Source organism: Dunckerocampus dactyliophorus, chromosome 3 (genome assembly GCF_027744805.1).
Source record: "Dunckerocampus dactyliophorus isolate RoL2022-P2 chromosome 3, RoL_Ddac_1.1, whole genome shotgun sequence".
NCBI lineage: Eukaryota > Metazoa > Chordata > Actinopteri > Syngnathiformes > Syngnathidae > Dunckerocampus > Dunckerocampus dactyliophorus.
Window position 1 is genome coordinate 15,810,671 of NC_072821.1, and position 18,122 is coordinate 15,828,792.

Below are 18,122 nucleotides of genomic sequence, written 5' to 3' on the forward strand. Positions count from 1 at the left end.
CTATAATTTCCTCAAGGATATGGTGACAGGGCTGTGGGGAAAGACAGCTCGATAATCAGATACTGTTTAAATAGCTCATTAGATAGGGCCATCTAGGCTATCATCAGTCATGATGTTCACTTGAAAGTATAAACTGAATAATTTCTTACAGGTGCGTGAATATTCTCCCCATGTTTATAAATAAACATATTGAATAATAGCTCGGTGTTTTGTCTGAACGGTGTGCCCTTTGTTTACATTCAAATGTTTCCTGGAGCACAATGATTTCAGTCCTGTTGGACTTGTTCTGGACTTTTTTGTTAGTGTGATTTTTGCAAAAGAACATTTGTGAAAAATGAGCAAAGATATTTTGCATTACATAAAACTCAGTACTGACAGGGATTGAGCCATTATTCCTACTAAATTGAGTTTCTACCATACACACTTGGGAACCATTACTCCTTCTCACTCCTCACCTATCGCCCATTTGTGTGTGTCATCACTTCATAATAAAACACTGTGTTACTAAAACTTGCCTGTCTTATTTCGAGACATTCTATGAATTTCTATGTCAAGTGTCAAGTTGCAAAGACATGTAATACATATGTCAGGCCAGCAGTTGGCGATAGCCTCTTTTTAAATGTTGGGTTCAAAACAACTCCAAAATGCTGTTGTCTTGTATACAGATGTTTCATTTTTCATGGAAATTGCCCCCAATGCAGCAATCAAGTTATCAAAGGAACAGTTGTGGCCATTTATGACTTTACCATCAAGTGGAAGCAATTTACATGACGACGACTCCTAAAACAAAATCTTCCAAGAAAACTTCCCACTTGTAATCGTCTAGTAATTCAAATTCATATGTTAAGAGCAAAGTGGTCAAAAATCGGTGTCGTGGTTATGTATTCCCTCGTAAACTTTAATTGGCTAAGTGCTGGAGTTCAAAATACAGTACTCTTAATCAAGTGACACGTCGTATAATTAGCCAGGAGACACATGGGACAAACTGAGAAAGCTGGCATCATTCATGTCTACAATTAATCAATGTAGCTATCAGAGCTAAACTGTAGATGTACTCCCTCACCACTAAAGAATAATAAGTGGAGGACAGAGAATGTCACCCAAAAGAGCTGTGAGGAAAAGGTCAAACTCAGCTTTACACTCATCAGCAGTTTCTCGAAAGTACTATCCATAAGAGTCCCAATCAAATAGAGTCAGCTAGATCAGTTTGTCACATCGTCTCAGTCCAGTCATGTTCAGGCTTTTATTGGTTACATCGGACATCAATAATACAACCTGAGAGCATTATCATGGGATCATATAATGCCAACTAAACTTGATGCAAATGCATTCGTATGCTAAACATTTATAACTATTTTTGTTGTCCTTACTGTAAGAAACAACGGCATGCTTAAGCAACAGCTGAGAGTAACGCTCCTAACTTACCAGTTGATCTAAGTTCCAACCGTCTCCCATAGTCACAGCCTTTGAATAGTGGCTGAAAGAATAGGAGAGCTCGTCAGTGGCATTTTAAAATAGTCATGGGCCCCTGGGATGCCCTTTGTGTTTCCCCCCCACGTTTGTTTATCATGCTTAAACAAATGTAATTTATTGCCATTTGTAAAAACGTGCAAAGAATTTTACAAAGCCCACATGCACACTTTCAGGGTTTACTGGCATGCCCGCCACAGCTTTTAATGCATTCAGAATGCATCTGTCAGCTGGTAAAATGTTAAATCAACACTTGAATGACTAAAGCAAAATTACAACAGTCAGATAGAAACAAATTGCTCTGCCGTGCATGTTTGGAATAAAACAAAGCCATAAAATTGCAATAAACACTGCAAAGTGGCTGACTTGATTTTAAGTACTTCATGAGGATACTAAAATCTAATTTGTCCATTTTGGCCCAGTGTCACAATAATGTATAAATGGATTACTCAAACGATTTAAAAAAATGAAGTTGCTAATTTTGCCCGCCTCGATAAATTGACATGTGCATACATGCGTGTTTGTTTCGTCTCTCTTTACAGCACAGGCTGGATGATAGGAAGGTTCTCTCTGCATCTGTCTGTGCGCGTTGGTGCCCCAGTGGAATGAATGGAGATAGTGAACCCTCCTCTCAGACATTACGTGAAGGCAGGGCTACTAGTGAGTGGATACAGAGAGTGCTAGCAGCAAATTAGCCTCGTGAGCCAGCATACGCTAACTTGAATGAAGGGACAGAAGCGATGGTTTCTAAGGCGAATGCCACAGCCCCAGTGTGGGAATATTTTGGTTTTCAACAGAATAAACAAGGTGAGTGCACAGACGAACCGATATGTTGCATTTGTTCAAAAGTAGTAACAAAGAAGAAGGGCGATACGACCAACGCTTACTGAGGGATTTGGTCGTCAAAGTAAATGTAAACAAACAGCAAAAAATGGTGCGCGCTCACAGACAGTGCCACTCGCTACATTGCAAAAGAAATGCAACCTTTCAATACGGTTGAAAAGCCAACATTTCGGAAAATTTTAGAAATGTTTTACAGACAGTACAAATTGCCTGGGAGAACGTACATGTACATGTCACAAACAGCAATTTGTGAACTGTATAACAGAGTGAACCACCACATATTGTGGTCCAGCTCAAATATGACCCCCCCCACATTAGTTTAACAATACACACCATAACTGCGTGTGAGTGTGTGTGTGTTTTATTGGGGTGTTTTTTTGCTTAACAGAGACAAAGTCTATTTTTGACTGTTTTTGGTTATGATCGTGATTCTTGAAGTGCAATTTTTACTAAAAGAGACTGAGAGTCCATTATATTTTCATTGAGTTTTTTTTTGTCTTTTTTTGGTTGTTTAATTTATTATGTTTGTTTAATTTCTTTAAAAGCTCCAATTTCCAAAATCCAATTTCAGTGTTAAATACTCTTGAGAAATTAAAGTTTATTACTTTTAATACGATGTATTCTCATTATCATGCCATATAAATAATGAAAAAAATGGTCTCAAAAAATAATTTGTAGGACAATTATTGTCCAGCAAAATTTGTTATTGTGACAGGCCTATACAGTACAATCTAAAATGCTGCACTTTTTTGGAATTTTGCCCAACATCCACAATCCTTATTGTTAGGTTTGTTTCATTTTGGTGTTGTCACCTTTTGACCTGTGTGCTTCTTTGTAGATCCCTTCACTCCCTGAGTGGGCGGCGCCACGAGGCACACCTGTAGCCACTTGGTCATCAAGGGCTCTTAAGCCACATGGCTGCAGGATTGTACTACTGGTTTGCATGCTGCCCGCGAAACACCAGTTTGTTTGCTCTTGTGCTCTTGTGCGCTTGGCCTTATGATTGCTGTGTTATTTCAAAGCCTGTTCCACGTGCTCCTTGCCTCTTGTGACGCCGTCTGCTCATCAGTGAATTGTTGCCTTTTTCCACGGTGCCTTTTTGTTTTACTACTTTAGTTGCACCGTTCTACCTCAGTTTGGACACAGAACTTTTTGCTATTCCTTTGTTACTAGGTTCCTGCTCAACTAAATTAAAAATATTATTTTTTGACCTGGACTGTGTCTGGCTCTGCATATTGGGATCTCCACCTGACTGCACGTAACACATGTCATACATGAACTCACATCTTTCTTTTTTCTGTGCGTTTTAAAGATGTTAACACAAATAAAAAAGAGGCAGCTAAGAATGCACGTAATGGGATGCATCTATTCCACCTACAAAGCCTTCTGAAAAAAGCTCCAAAAACCACCAACTTTGCTCCATTTACATAATGTGACTTGCATATTAACCAAGGCTCATGGGGGAAGCAGCCTTAGTAGGGAAGCCCAGACTTCCGGTCCCAGCCACCTCTTCCAATTCCACCGGGAGGACACCAAGGTGTTCCCAGGCTAGCTGTGAGAAATAATCCCCCCAGGGTGTCCTAGGTCTGCCCCGGTGCCTTCTGCCGGCTGGGCATGCTCGGAACACCAATCCCATACTCCCGGAGCACCCCACACAGGATACCGCGAGGGACACGGTCGAATGCCTTTTCAGAGTCCACAAAGCACATGTAGACCGGTTGGGCAAACTCCCATGTACCCTCCAGTATCCTTGCAAGGGTGTAGAGCTGGTCCAGTGTCCCACGCCTGGGACGGAAACCACATTGCAACTCCTGTAGCGGAGGTTCGACTAACGGTCGTACCCTTCTCTCCAGCACACTGGAGTAGACTTTCCCAGGGAGGCTGAAGAGTGTGTTCCCTCTAGAGTTGGAACACACCCTCTGGTCACAATTCTTGAAAAGGGGGACCACTACCCCGGTCTGCCAATCCAGAGGTACTGTTCCCAACTTCCACGCAATGTTGAAGAGAAGTGTCAGCTAAGACAATCCCTCAATACCCACATTTTTGTTATTACTGTTATTAACATTGTTATACCAAACAACTACGTTACTGGTGTTGTGACACCTCGCTACACCACAACGGCTAGCTACTAGCTGGCTAGCAACTAGCTTCACCATACACTCGCTCACAGAGCGGCAGCACCGCGCTCACAATGCCTCAGGCCACTAGAGAAAGGTAACGCTGCACATTGGAGCTGCCGACACTGGTGGGGTTTTTTTGTTTTTGTTTTTGAGTTTGGAAAAGTTAATGCTAGGTGTAGTTTTTGTTTGTATGTTGCAATGTGAAATCAGTGTGAAATCAATACATGTTATTATGAATGTGCCAGTTACTACATGGTCACAGCATGTATATAAAACCATAAAACCTAGTTGGAGGTTTTTGTGGGCTTTGTAGGCGGAATAGGTGTGTCCCTTCTACCGGTGAACGGCGGTACACTGGTGCTTGTAAAGTTGGCGGTTAAAGGTTCAGACAACTCCAAACATCTACAACATCATCTGAAGCAGTTCACAATCAATATGTATCTAATAACATGACAAAAATATAAAACCTTTTAATTAAAATACAGCTATTCACTAGAGATGTCAATTTCCCCCTCCTCAGTCAGCCATTATGGGCGTAACTTATCTCGTTGACCAGTTTTACTCTTATTAATTAATCAGGACTGGGAGCCTGCCTCTTTGCTCTGATCAACCAATCAGAACTGGAGGCCTGCAAGCTGGTCCTGAGAGGCGAATCAGAAGTCTGATTGCCTAAAAAACAGCACCTAACAGTGTGTATGTAACAGCCAGCACTCCTGATTCTGAAATTTGATTGGATAAAACGTACCTAACATACACAGACACTACTGCAAGCACTGCAGCCAAGAAACACTGCTGAACGAAGGTAACCGACTGCTGGCAATAAATCACTACAATTAATGAAACGAATATAACAACTATAATTGAAGTTGTAAATGTAGCTCACCACTTCTGGTCACGGTTAGGCCAGCAGAGAAAGCCTCGGTGTACACAAAGTATGTCTTCGCAACAATGACATTAACTGTCAAAGCACTGCATGATGTGAGGTCTTACATGTTACGCATGCAGTATGCAGAATGCTAATTGTAACGCAGTGTATCTCATATACATTTGTTCTTGCAGCATTTACAGCCTTGCAAGCACTTAAAACAACTAATAAGAAAACGTGTAACATTTCATACCGATCACAGAGATTCTTGAACAAAAGAAAATTTCGTATTATACAGACTGCTACAAAAACACTTGGGGTCATGACAGGGTGATCCAACTACACAACCTTGAACAAGCAAACAAACAGAAGCCATTTCTGAACTAATGATCTTATCTTATTCATCAGATGAATGAGGTGAATATGCACACTGGGCAAACGCTGCCTGTCTCCTTATTTTTTACTCCTTTAATTTTTACCTTTTTACCTCATGTCAAACTAGCTGGTACCTATCTTGCACAGCCAATTATTTACGGATGGCAGTGAAAATACAGCATGTTTGCTGCTGACAGTCCAGACTTGAACATCATTTTTTTAAACAATTTTATGTCAATAAAGAACCGCACAGTAAACACAACACAAAAGGTCACCTGCACACTTCCCAAATATCAGCCAGATGTGATTTTATTGCAGCAGTGTCAGCTGCAGCAGACCCAGCAGCATAGAATCAGCCCGTTCCCCAGAGCACTGAGTGTCACGCTGTACTGCAGATGCTGTGGCACTTTCTTCAATATTAACCTGATGTCCCGAAGATACATGTGTACGTATGTACTGGACACATTCATCCTTCAATGCAGTGAATACAATGATTATGATACTCATCCATAAGGACCTGAGGATTGCAGGTTCGAGAACCAGCACAGATCGGCTGAAAGATGGCTCAAAACATTGGATTCTGTTCTGGAGCTGGTACTGGCAGGCTTAATTTTCAAAATGGGCATGGATTTTAACCCAAAATGAGCAATGTTGTATTGCTGTCACTGTGCATGATGAAACTAATGAATGGCTTTACATTACATTGCATGCATGAACTGTGGAAAGGGCTACATGCCTTTTTTACTTTTGTCACCACACTGCATAATATGCTGCTAAGGGCTTTGAAAATGGGAAAAAATACATTGATAAACATGTTAAACAAAACAAAAATCTACAAATAAAGAGATGTGCAGTCTTCACGACGCAAATTGCTGAGCTTAGATCAAATGATCAACTGTGCTATGCTAACTTGACCGACAAGCTTATTTCTGAAAAATGTATTGTGCTGCTTTTCAGTTTTCAGCTGGCTCAGGTGGTAGAGTGATGGTCTCTCAAACTGCAGGCTTCTGGTTCAATCCTCTGTCCTCCCAGGTCAAAGTATCATTGGGCAAGATACTGAACCTCCAGTTGTTCCGATACTGTGTCATCAGTAGGTAAATGACGTAACAGTGTCAAAGCACTTTGAGTACCATGAAGGTAGAAAAGTGCTAAGTAAAAGTCTATAACATTTTGTTCTGACCACTGGGGGTGTCACGAGACACCCAACTCCCTAGTCGAGACGATGCATGAGATTGGCTCGATAAACGATAAAAAATAGACACTGTCTCACCTTGTTAATTCTGTTTGAAACCAAAATATTCCCACACTACAGCTGAGGCATTCGGCTTAGAAACCATCTCTTTCGTGCCTTCATTCATATTTGCGTTTGCTCATTGCTAGCAGCCCCGCCTCTACCCACTGGGACAAAGAGACTGAATGACTGACAGGAGGGTTCACTCACTCCGATCATTTCAGGGTGTTGAGACAGAGGCACAGAGCGAACTCTCTTGTCATCCAGCCTGTTTGGAAGAGAGAGAAAACAAACACGCGTGCACGTCAATATATCAAGGCCGGCAAAATTAGCGAGTTTGTCTTTATTTATCTTGCAATTAATTGATTTATGGATTATCGTGACAGGCCTAGTTGGCGCTGAGCCAAATGCAATGAGCGTCAATAGAACCGCTCGGTGAATAAGGGTGGGGACAAGTCCGAACATCTACGATGGTTGATTTAACAAATCTCAAGTCAAATTTGATCGAAAGTAGAATTACTACAGCTTCTTCTTGGGCATCAACAAGAAGCAAGTAGTTGTTTAACTCCGATGGAAAAAAAAAAGCCACACATCACTCGCTGATGCTGATGCTGTGAACACCAAGGTAAATTGGATTGCAAGGTGTGCCTAAAGCACATAATGTGAGCTTCCAATAATGCCTTGCACACTGCCACTTCCATATTACGTAGATCTGTTACAATCATCGATAAATCAATGAATCGAACGATTAAAAAAAAAAACAAAGTCAAAAATGTTGCCGGCCTCGATAAATTGACATCTGCATGTATACATGTTTGTTTTCCTCGTCTCTCTGTACCACACAGGATGGATGACAAGAGGGTTCACTCTGCATCTGTCTGTGTGCATTGGTTCTGTAATGGAATGAACAGAGAGAGTGAACCCTCCTGTCACCCATTCAGCCTCTTTGTCCCAGTACGCGAGTGGCTACACAGACAGAGTGCTAGCAGCAAGTTAGAAAGTAAATGCTAATATGAATGAAGGCACAAAAGCAATGGTTTCTAAGCAGAATGCCACAACCCCAGTGCGGAGGTGCAGCAGAGTATTCATCCCAACAGTCAACGCTTACTGAGGCGTTTGGTGTGCAAAGTAAATATATAAACGAAACAGTGCAAAATGGTGCACGCTCACAGACAGTGTCACTCATTGCAAAAGAAATGCGACCTCCGTACGGTTGAAAAATCAACATTTAGGGAAATGCTAAAAATGTTTGACAGACAGTACACATTGCCTAGAAGAATATACATGTACATGTCACAAATAGCAATTCCTCAGGGTTTCCCATAGGATTTTTTTAAGCTGTGGTGGTGAGTTGCATAGGAAGAACACTGCCGCCACTGTGTCGTGCCGCTGCTGCGTCTACAATTTTTTTTTAAATGACAAATAGCAATTTCTTATGACTTATTTATTTACTATTTATTTAACTTTTTTCAACAACTAGCCGAACATGAACCAAGAACATTGCAGAACTGTCAATTTAATGGCAAAGTTGCTGAGAGCACTGTCAATATTTAAATGGCACTTTATTTACAAAGTACTCAGTGTGCTCAGCTCAGTGTGCTCATTTGTCATTAAATACATGTGTCATGTTTAAATATCACACCTGTGCTAGCGTCACTGTTTAAAGCTGTAGACATTACGAGTTTCAGGTGCACAAGCCTTAAGTATGTATTATAATGATAACAAATCAGAAAGATTGTTAAGTGACACTTTTAAAAGAGTACGTTGTGATGATAATCAATGATTGACGTATCCCATGAACGTAATAGCCACTTGTAGCTCCGAGCTAGCTAGATGCTGCCAGCCAGGCATGTAAACAAAGAAAGTGGAATGATATTGAAACATGAGTGATCACACAGCTGGCATAGATAGGCTTAACAAGCTGTTGTCAATTGACTACACATTTTACAGGCTATTGTTCGTTCTCCCGATAATAAGAAAGAAAGTGAAAGTCAATACAAGACGTGTTGCGTATCTGGGCAAGTGGCAGCAAGGCAAACAGGTGATCCCGGTGCATGCTTATCAAAATAAAGCGCAGTGAAACACTTTTATGATATTTTAAATCACTTTCAAACTAATTGTGGTCCATATGTGCATAAATTGTAAACTATATATATGTATCTATATAACATATATAAATACATTCATACAATATATTACTTATGATTGTTTTCAAGTTTTAAAAACTAACGAATTATTAAGGTGTGGCGGCTTTTATTTTGTAGTGGCGCACCGCCACGATCAATTACATGTAGCAGGAACCCTGTTCCTGAACTGTATAATATAGTGAAAGAAGACGTGTTGACATCAGACAAATTGCATTTTACTCTGCCACCACAGATATTTGGTCCAGCTCAAATATGACCCCCTATATTAGTTTAACAATACTTAACAATACAGAGACAATGGTTTGTTCTATTGTTTTTGGTTATGACTGTGATTTTTAAGTGCAATTTTTGCTATAAGAGACTGAGAGTCCTTTTTTTTTTAATTTATTATGTTGTTTGTTTGTTCAATGTATTTCAAAGCTCTTGACATTCCAATTACAATGTTAAACACTCTTGAGAAATTAAAGTTTATTGTTTTTGATACAATGCACTCATTATTATGCCATAAAATTAATGAAAAAATGGCCTCAAAAAATGTAAAAAAATGTATAACTTGTAGGACAATTATCGTCTAGCAAAATTTGTTATCGTGACAGGCCTCGCGCCAATTTTCAAGTACTGCCAATCACCGGTTCCGTTTCATAACACACCTCATACATAGAAGAGATCCGTGTTGACAATAGGGTGCGCATATAAGTTCAGTTTTGTTTGGCCTCTACGGTAGCTGCCCTGTTCTCACCATACAGCTTTTCTCCAAACGAGAAATCTCGTCACACAACCACTTCTGATGACTGATCATGCCGTTCTAAAGGAGTATTCACTGGTTGATGGAGCTCACCTCCTGAGTACTATTAGTGAAAGAACAAAACCCCCAGTGTTCATGCACCGTGTTACTGTCATACTCGGACCATACCATGAAGTCAAATTCTTATGTAACAGTCGTGGGCACATTGATCTTTTGCTGAGAAGACCACACTAATCCAGAATGGTGACAGTCTCACCATAATAAAACATCAAACTACTGGCATAAAATTTACTGATGCCGGTCAATTGGCTGAGGCAGAAGACAAGGTCTGTGATACTACACAATATTAGGACAACCTAATGATTGCTCATAAGATTCACTTCCAAAAGTTGTAAATGATAAGTCACTGGGTCATTGGTGATGTGGTGCAGCTTGCAGAAAATGTCAACAACTTCACACTGTGACTTTGTCCAAATCTGTGCTCCCAATAATGCAATCATGTTATACATCTCTGTCACCACAAGGTCACACCCCTCTTCTGCAATCTTTACAGTCACTCTCTCTCTCTCTCTCTCTCTCTCTCTGTCTCCCCCACATACGCACTCTCATAACACACTCCCCTAGCCTCCACACCTACCTAATGGTGAGAGTAGAGGTCCTGCATGGTGCATGTGAGGAGAATTTTAATTCCCTTCTTCCTGCTCTGCAAGGCTGCTACTTTTACTCACATGAGCAGTAATTATTTATGTCACCAAACCAGTGTCGCGCCTCACTGTGTTATTTCTCCACTCAGTGTGACATGTAGTGTTTGCAACACTCGGATTAAAAAACAGTGTTTGAGGGCATCTTAAACATACCAGACATGCCTGAACTGCACACCGCAGACACTTTCAATACAAACGGCATTACGTTTCAACCAGCTAAACAATGCAACAGCGAGCACTCACTTGATGAAGTAGCTTGCTCCCTCGTCCGTGAAGCCCTCTTCCCATCCTCTTGGCAAATCTGAAACAGGACATCAAATCAAAACTCACGACATAGCACCGCAGTAGCGGACACTTCGCAGCAAGCAAGTCGCGATTCAGACAATTTGAGTCGTACCTGAACGTATCATGTGTCCGGAATTAACAGGCTCGCCAGTGCGCGGGTGAAGCCAAGTGGTGCCGCGAGTTTTGTCGCTGGAAGAAAGACACCTGTTACTTAATGGACGACATAAGAACAAACCTCACGGTAAAGACTCGACAAAGTAGGGACAGGTGACTGCCAAAAGTGTCTCACTTAATGAAAAACACGCGGCCATCCCTACAAACTCCGTAAGACCAGTGGTCGGGTAGGGTGTCCCGTCCAAGCGGTGCCGCCATGATTCCTCCTCTCCTACTCGACTTTTCCCCCCTCTCCCTCTTCTCCCTCCCTCTCTCGCTCCCTCTCTCTTCCCGTCTCCCTCCGCGGACTTGTCCACAGAGTCCAGATAATCCCACCGCTAAAGCTGCATACTTTTAAAGGGGCAGGAAGGCTTCTCTCCACCACTGCAAGGTCTGGAGATGATTTGTGTCGTTCGGCTGAAGTTTTGACCTCCAGCTAACAATAAAATATTCAATGAAGTACACTGCGGGGAATAATAGAATGGACCTCCAATAGGTATCAGTGCATTTATGCGGTGCTGTGCAATCACAAATGTGCCTGGAAGAAATCATCTATAAAACTAACAATGTGAAATTCAATGAGAAATTTCAGGTTATTGCTGAGGAATTCTGTCACTGATTTTAAACATGGTTAATTGGTTAAAATATCACAACATACCATGCAAATATGCCCTCCAGTGGCTATGATCAGCATTAGGAGTGATGTCACGTCACAGCTCTTGCTTTTTTATTTTATTTTTGGCCGGCTGAAAGCTCTAAAGTGATCACCAAGTATATTTTTTTACATTTTTGGTCTCAACTTTTGAGAGAAGAGGCCCTAAAAAGGTCAGTTTTGAAGTTTCGGGTTTTTGTAACAAAGTCAAACCATCTTCCTCACGGACTTAAAGAAGCTAGATGATCCTGTCAAAGCGTTGTAAAATGCACATTCTAAAATAAAGCCTGGAGTGGTCAGCTACCCGACAGTCAGCTACAGATATCTGAGCTGTACGTTTGATCATTTTGTTTTTCTTCAGCAAATAGGTTAACCAACGTGTCACCTGGATTTACAGTTTTATTTTACAATTTTGCGTTCGGTGGTGGTGCAGGGGCATCTTTTATAAATATTCTCACAAACGTGCATGCGTGCAGCATAGCCGGGTAACAGAATGACTAATGCTATTGCTCTTTGCCAGTGATACAGGGTCAGGCAAAACAACACAACACAACGAGCGTTCCATTTGCACTTCAATCTTGGTAGACATGATACCGTACCAGCTGGAAACACGATCTTGTTATGGGTTACCAACTTCAGAGCTACTGGATCTGCATTGAGTGTGTGGACAATAATGGATCCCATTTGACTGATTTCATTTTTAAAACATAATGAAACAGAATGGCATTATATGTACTTCCCGAAAAATAAACTTTACTTTATTTGCCTTTTATTTAACCTACAAATGATCAGATCATTTTGCCTGACCCTGTACATTAAACTTGTACTTATTAAACTTTTTGCATGTTATAATTTTTGGCTGTTGTGTGTAGGTGTGTAGAATTTTGAGGATAAAAATAAATGTATTCCATTTTGAAATAGGGCTGTAACTTAACAACATGTGGAACAATTGAAGCGCTGCGAATACGTTCCAAATGCCCTGTACACAGTATTGTCCAACATACAACTACATTATAATAGCTGAGCTGAAAATCATTGAAATAAATGCCTATAATACTGGTGATTACACTCATCCCTTGTTTATAGCGGTTAATTGGTTCCAGACCCTATGAATGAATTTCCAATATACTGTAGGATTCAATGTTAATAAGTAAACATAAACATAAAAAAAATAAACATTAGCTATATAGCTAGAGCATAGAAACCCTGTTTATGACTTTCGAAATAAGGTTTTTAACATTATTAGAGCCATGTAGACATGAAATAACACACCTTTAGTCACCTTTAAACTCATACAATTCCTTGTTTACACCGCAATTCTTATGCTGCAGAGACTAGAGACGGTCTCAAGCTAGTGAGCTAACCAGTTAGGCTCAAATGTATTTCTTCAAAACTTAAGAAGCCAAAAACTTACCACATCCACACAGAAGTAGAGGAGAACTTATTTTCACACTCTATCATGTTGGACATGCCATGGCTGACTTCATGACGTCATGCAATGTTAAGGTAATGTAACGTAAGGTAATGTCTCATCAATGTTTTGTATCATTGCTGCCACCTAGTGACCAACATGTCAACATGTCTTGACTAATAATAGATCATAACCTACCACGAAACAGCGATTATTCATTATTAAATTAATTTCTGAAAAAACACGATATAGCGAGGGAGACATAACCGAACCACAATATTGCGAGGGGCGACTGTACATCACAGCATATCTTAGCAATGCCCTATTCTGTTCAGGGTTTGAGAATCATAGGTATGACTCCAGAACAATCTAAATAAATGACATGTAGTGAGTGCTGTAATGGTGATGGTATCAAAGATTTTCTTCTTGCAGAAAAATATACTCCATTTTAGATTTTTTGGAGAGTTGCTCAGATAAATAATAGCTGAGTGTATCCAAACATCATGTTTTTAACTTGTTCAAACCTGTTGCGAAATTGTGATGCTATCATATTATTAACAGGATATTTGTTTAAATAAAATATTTTAAAAAATGCAGAGTGTTTGCATAGAATTCACACAATAACTTACAACTCATCAATTTAACTCATAGGATGCAGATTAAAGTCCGATGCTGTATGGGGCAAGATTAATTACTCAGGTTTGACCTTCCCTCCAACTGAGAAGGGTAAATAACGGCTTAAAAACAAGGGATTTTGTCTAAAAGGAAATAGACACCAAATAAAAGTTAAAAGGGGAATTTGAAAGGTTCAGTTTGATACATTTTGTCCTATAGAAAATAATCACCGGTAAAAGTTTTAGTAAAGGTAAAGCATATTTAATCTTTACAATAGACATCCAAAACAGTGTTGATGATTTTTCGATAAACGTCAAAACAAAAGGAAGCACTTATTTGGCTAAATTACTGCACAGTACTTTTCAAGAATAAAAAAAATACATAAATAAAATAAATAGACAAATAATGAAAGGATGGAAAGACTCAGGAAGCACAATGTAACATCTGAAGTCCAAAACCCCAGAGTTCATACAGTTTGGAGAAAAACAGGCCTCTACATTAGCACAAAACTTCAGAGTTCTTCTCTCGTCATGTACGTATGTCTTGTGAGACCTTGAGCATTAAAAGATTAAAGCCTGAATCCAGCCGCAGCGTCACAGTGCCCGCGTAAGCTGCACAGACTGGCTTCTCTGGCAAAGCTTGACATGCGCGTCCAAAAAATTCTAACTTCGTATCAACGGTGAGGTGGACCTGAGAGCTGTGATTGGCCAGCTTTTTTGTATGACATCATTTCTGTTTTTTCCCTTCCGTGAAAGCGTCAGAAAGTCCTCCAAAACAAAATAAACAGTGGCACAAATTGAGGAGTGTTTCAGCGACAAAATATGCAATATGCAAATATGAGCAGTTATATGAATGTGATATACAGTAAATATGAGTGGTTTTAGAGCAACGTGTACAATAAAAGTAACATGTTCCACATCGGTTAGTTCCAGCTCTAACAACGATCTGGATGCCGTCGCTGTCGCCATTGTTTACTACTACACTGGAAACTAAAGGAAAACTGCACTTTTTAAAAAAATTTGCCCACCATCCACAATCCCTATGCGAGACAAGAATACACATCATTCCCTTTTCTGTGCAAGCTGGATAGCTGCCTCGTGCTGGCAGTTTTTCTACTAAGAATGGGCGTAATTAGGATTCACCTATTCTGCCTATGAAGCCCTCTAAAAACATATAAAAACCTCCAACAATGTTTTATATACATGCTGTAACCATGTAGTAACAGTTACTACCGACACATTCATGATCAAATGTAATACTTACAGTATTTTGGTCATTTTAATCAGTAACATTTAAGCAGTGCACAGCAACTAACGTTGCTCCTGTCAACAGCAACAGCATAGAGAGCGCGTTCTGTGTTTGCTACCACTAATCATGGCAGACTTCGTGAGAGCCGCTGCCGTCGACTACTTTGGATCAAATGAGGATGCAGAACCTTATCTTTTTTAGTCTCAATACACGGTGGATGAGCGACACGTTTTAGAAGATGAGCGGGCATGTGACTCGGTTGTGAAAAGTAGTTTCTCTGTGTTAGATCCTGCAATAACAATGTCGCTATAACTTGGTTAATATGCAGGTCACGCGATGTAAATGGTACGTTGTTGGCCGTTTTTGGATGATTTTTTATTGAGTCCCCACCGAAAGACCTAGAAATCAATCAAGATGGCGTACTAGTGATGAGGCTGAAGCATAATAAGCATAATTCAGGCTTTACGCTGTCTTTTTATTTGGCTTTTTTTATAGCAGGTCAGAAGAGAAGGACCTGAAGTTGTGGGAATTTAAAGTATTACCAGCATCACCTTTTTAATTGTAGACAGTTTAATTACTATTACGTTTTACAGGTTTTTTTCACTTGTCAGACATTTAAAGGGATAGTTCAGATTTTTTTACATGAAGTTGTATGACATTCGCATCAGCATTGTAGTCCAATAACAACTTATGCCCCACTTGGTCTCCTAAGTCCAGTTCTGGTCAGATTTCCTTGATGAAGAATGTAGTTCCACTTAGTTGCTGGGGACAATTAAGTATAGACTTTGGCTTCTTAACACTATATGCATTCAAAAGATTAAAACATTTGCATCACAAAAATGCCTTCTCAAAAAAATCAGACCTCACAAAACGCTTGGCGTTATATATTTGTCTCTCGCCGTATTCCTGCGCCCTGTTGCCTGTGTGTTCATGTGTATGCGACGAAGACGCTCGCATCTACTTCCACGACGGAGCACCACGGCCATCTTGTTTACGCATGTGTTCCACAGCGGAAGAAGATGCGAGTGTCTTTGTCACATTCACATGAACGCACAGGCGACAGTGCGCAGGAATACGGCAGGAGACAAATATATAACGTTTTGTGAAGCATTTTTGTGATGCAAATGTGTTAATCTTTTGAATGCATATTGTTTTTAGAAGACAAACTCTTTACTTAATTGTCCCCAGCAACTAATCGGATCTATGTTCTTCATCACAGAACTCTGATCAGAACTGAACCAAGTGGGGGGTAAGTCATTGTTATTGGACTACAATGCTGATGGGGATGTCATCCAACTTTGTGTCAAAAAATCCGAACTACCCCTTTAAGAATGTCAGTTTGATATCATGACATGCACGTGTGAACCGACATTCAGCATGGACTGAAAGAGTAGTCTGGTTTTGGCAAGATAACTTCACCTGACATGTTACAGTAGTGCTGAAACGGCATGAAAAAAGACCTGTGTTATTTCCTAAACGTGCCGCTTAATTTTGTTCACTTGGCTTTTGTCGAGTGCAAGCCATGGTCAAAGTACTCTTGGCACTAAAGTTATTTGGCTGAGCATTCAGCAACAGGAGCCTTTCAGCCACTTTTTTTCTGACCAGTGGGGAATATTCCAGTTGCAGGTATTAGGCAACATTACATTATTTTACAACATTATCTGGTGAGTCCTTTAAAGATGGGGGAAATAACATTTTATGGGGCAATTTGATTTTTGAGCATTGTATTTGTAGCTAAAAGTCTGGGTGCAAAATAATTTATGTATGATTGGATTGTCACTAGATGAGGCTTTGGGTGGAAATTGTTTGCCTGGGATTAGTAGTTTAAATAAAATTGAACCTACTAGTGCATCAATTCCGGTATTGCTTATAAGGTCAAGCAGAATGGTGCAACATTAATTAGAGCTGGGCTAGTGCACTGTTATTTTGGGTGTTATTCAACCAGCCTATAAAAGGACACATTATTGTAACAATGTGCACACTGCAGTTTAATCATCAGATGTCCCAGCTCATCCAATTTCTGTTTTTTGACCTTGCTGTGATTTATCATCAACATTACTATGTATGCGCACACTAAAGTACACACAGGAAAAGCCCACATGTACTGTATGTACAGTCCAGTGCAGCTCTGCAGTATATAATCTCAGCAGGATTCCTGCCTCTTAGCTGGCAGAGGTTCAGCAAGGTGACTCAATGATATTGTCTTCTCCTCAGAGAGCTTCCTCATGCTGAGTATGCGAAAGGTCCTGAAGGGGCAAATGATATAAAGGCTTCTTAGAAATGTAAGATATTTTGGCTCCTTTCCTTGTTTGTAAATGTCCTCAAGAAATGAGTCATGCCTTTTCAGAGATTCTTGAACCCTTGAACTGGGGTTTAGTGAGCTGCGGCTAAAATCGGTATATCATGAGATAAGACTCAAAGTCAGCTGTTAACGTCACCCATTGTAGAACAATATTCAGACATGATCTTCTTGATCTTCATGCAGGATATTGGTTGGATGGTTATGTTGTGGAGCTTTCTTGATGATATTGTCCACAAGCTGAACTATCCCACAAACACAATAGGAACTAGTATTATACTTAATACCAGCGTTTCCGCTACATGTAATTGATTGTGGCGCACCACCACAACAAAATAAAAGCTGCCATACCTTAAAAATTTGGTTGTTTTTTTTTACTTGAAAACAATGTTAAGTAATATATCGTATGAATGGATATACTGTATATGCTATATATATATATTTAACATTTTTATATCATAAAATGTTTCACTGTGCTTTATTTTGATAAACATGTACCGGAATCGCCTGTCTGCCCTGTTGGCACTTGCGCATGTGTGACAAGATAAAAGTACGTAAATGGTATGAAATGAGAATGAGAAATAGTTCGTAAAATGTGGGGTCAGTTGATGACAGCTTGTAACAGGCTAAGCCTATCTGTGCCAGCGTGTGCGATCGCTCACGTTTCAATCTCATTCGACATACTGGCGTCTTTGTTTACACGCTTTGCCTGGCTCTCACTGCCTCTCTGGTGGCAGCTAGCTAGCTAGTTTTGGTCCCACAGGAGAGCTACTAGTGGCTGTCATGTTCATGGGGTACATGCTAAGTTACTTTTTTAAAGTCGCTTAACAATCTTGCTCTCTTGTTGTCATTATAATACTAGTTGTGTGCCTAAGTTCTTAAACATAAACACATAGTGTGTTCAGCTTTAAGACAGTGATGCTATCACAGCGATCTCCAAACTCGTAACCTAGAAGTAG

At 40.1% G+C, this 18,122-nt stretch overlaps 1 protein-coding gene across 12 annotated transcripts in view; it reads right to left on the reverse strand.

Annotated features, from left to right (window-relative positions):
* The window catches only part of plekha7b (pleckstrin homology domain containing, family A member 7b), an 87,698-nt gene extending 76,488 nt beyond the window's left edge, over positions 1-11,210 (reverse strand). For all 12 annotated transcript variants that reach the window (XR_008569736.1, XR_008569737.1, XM_054769696.1 and 9 more), the window contains exons 1-3: positions 11,075-11,210; positions 10,898-10,974; positions 10,744-10,801 (exon numbers count right to left, since the gene is read on the reverse strand). Coding sequence is in view for 10 of the 12 variants with exons in the window: in XM_054769696.1 (XP_054625671.1) it covers positions 10,744-10,801; positions 10,898-10,974; positions 11,075-11,157 (218 nt within the window). In the remaining 2 variants the exon portion in view is untranslated. The remainder of the gene's footprint in view (positions 1-10,743; positions 10,802-10,897; positions 10,975-11,074) is intronic.
* Positions 11,211-18,122: the final 6,912 nt, after the last annotated feature.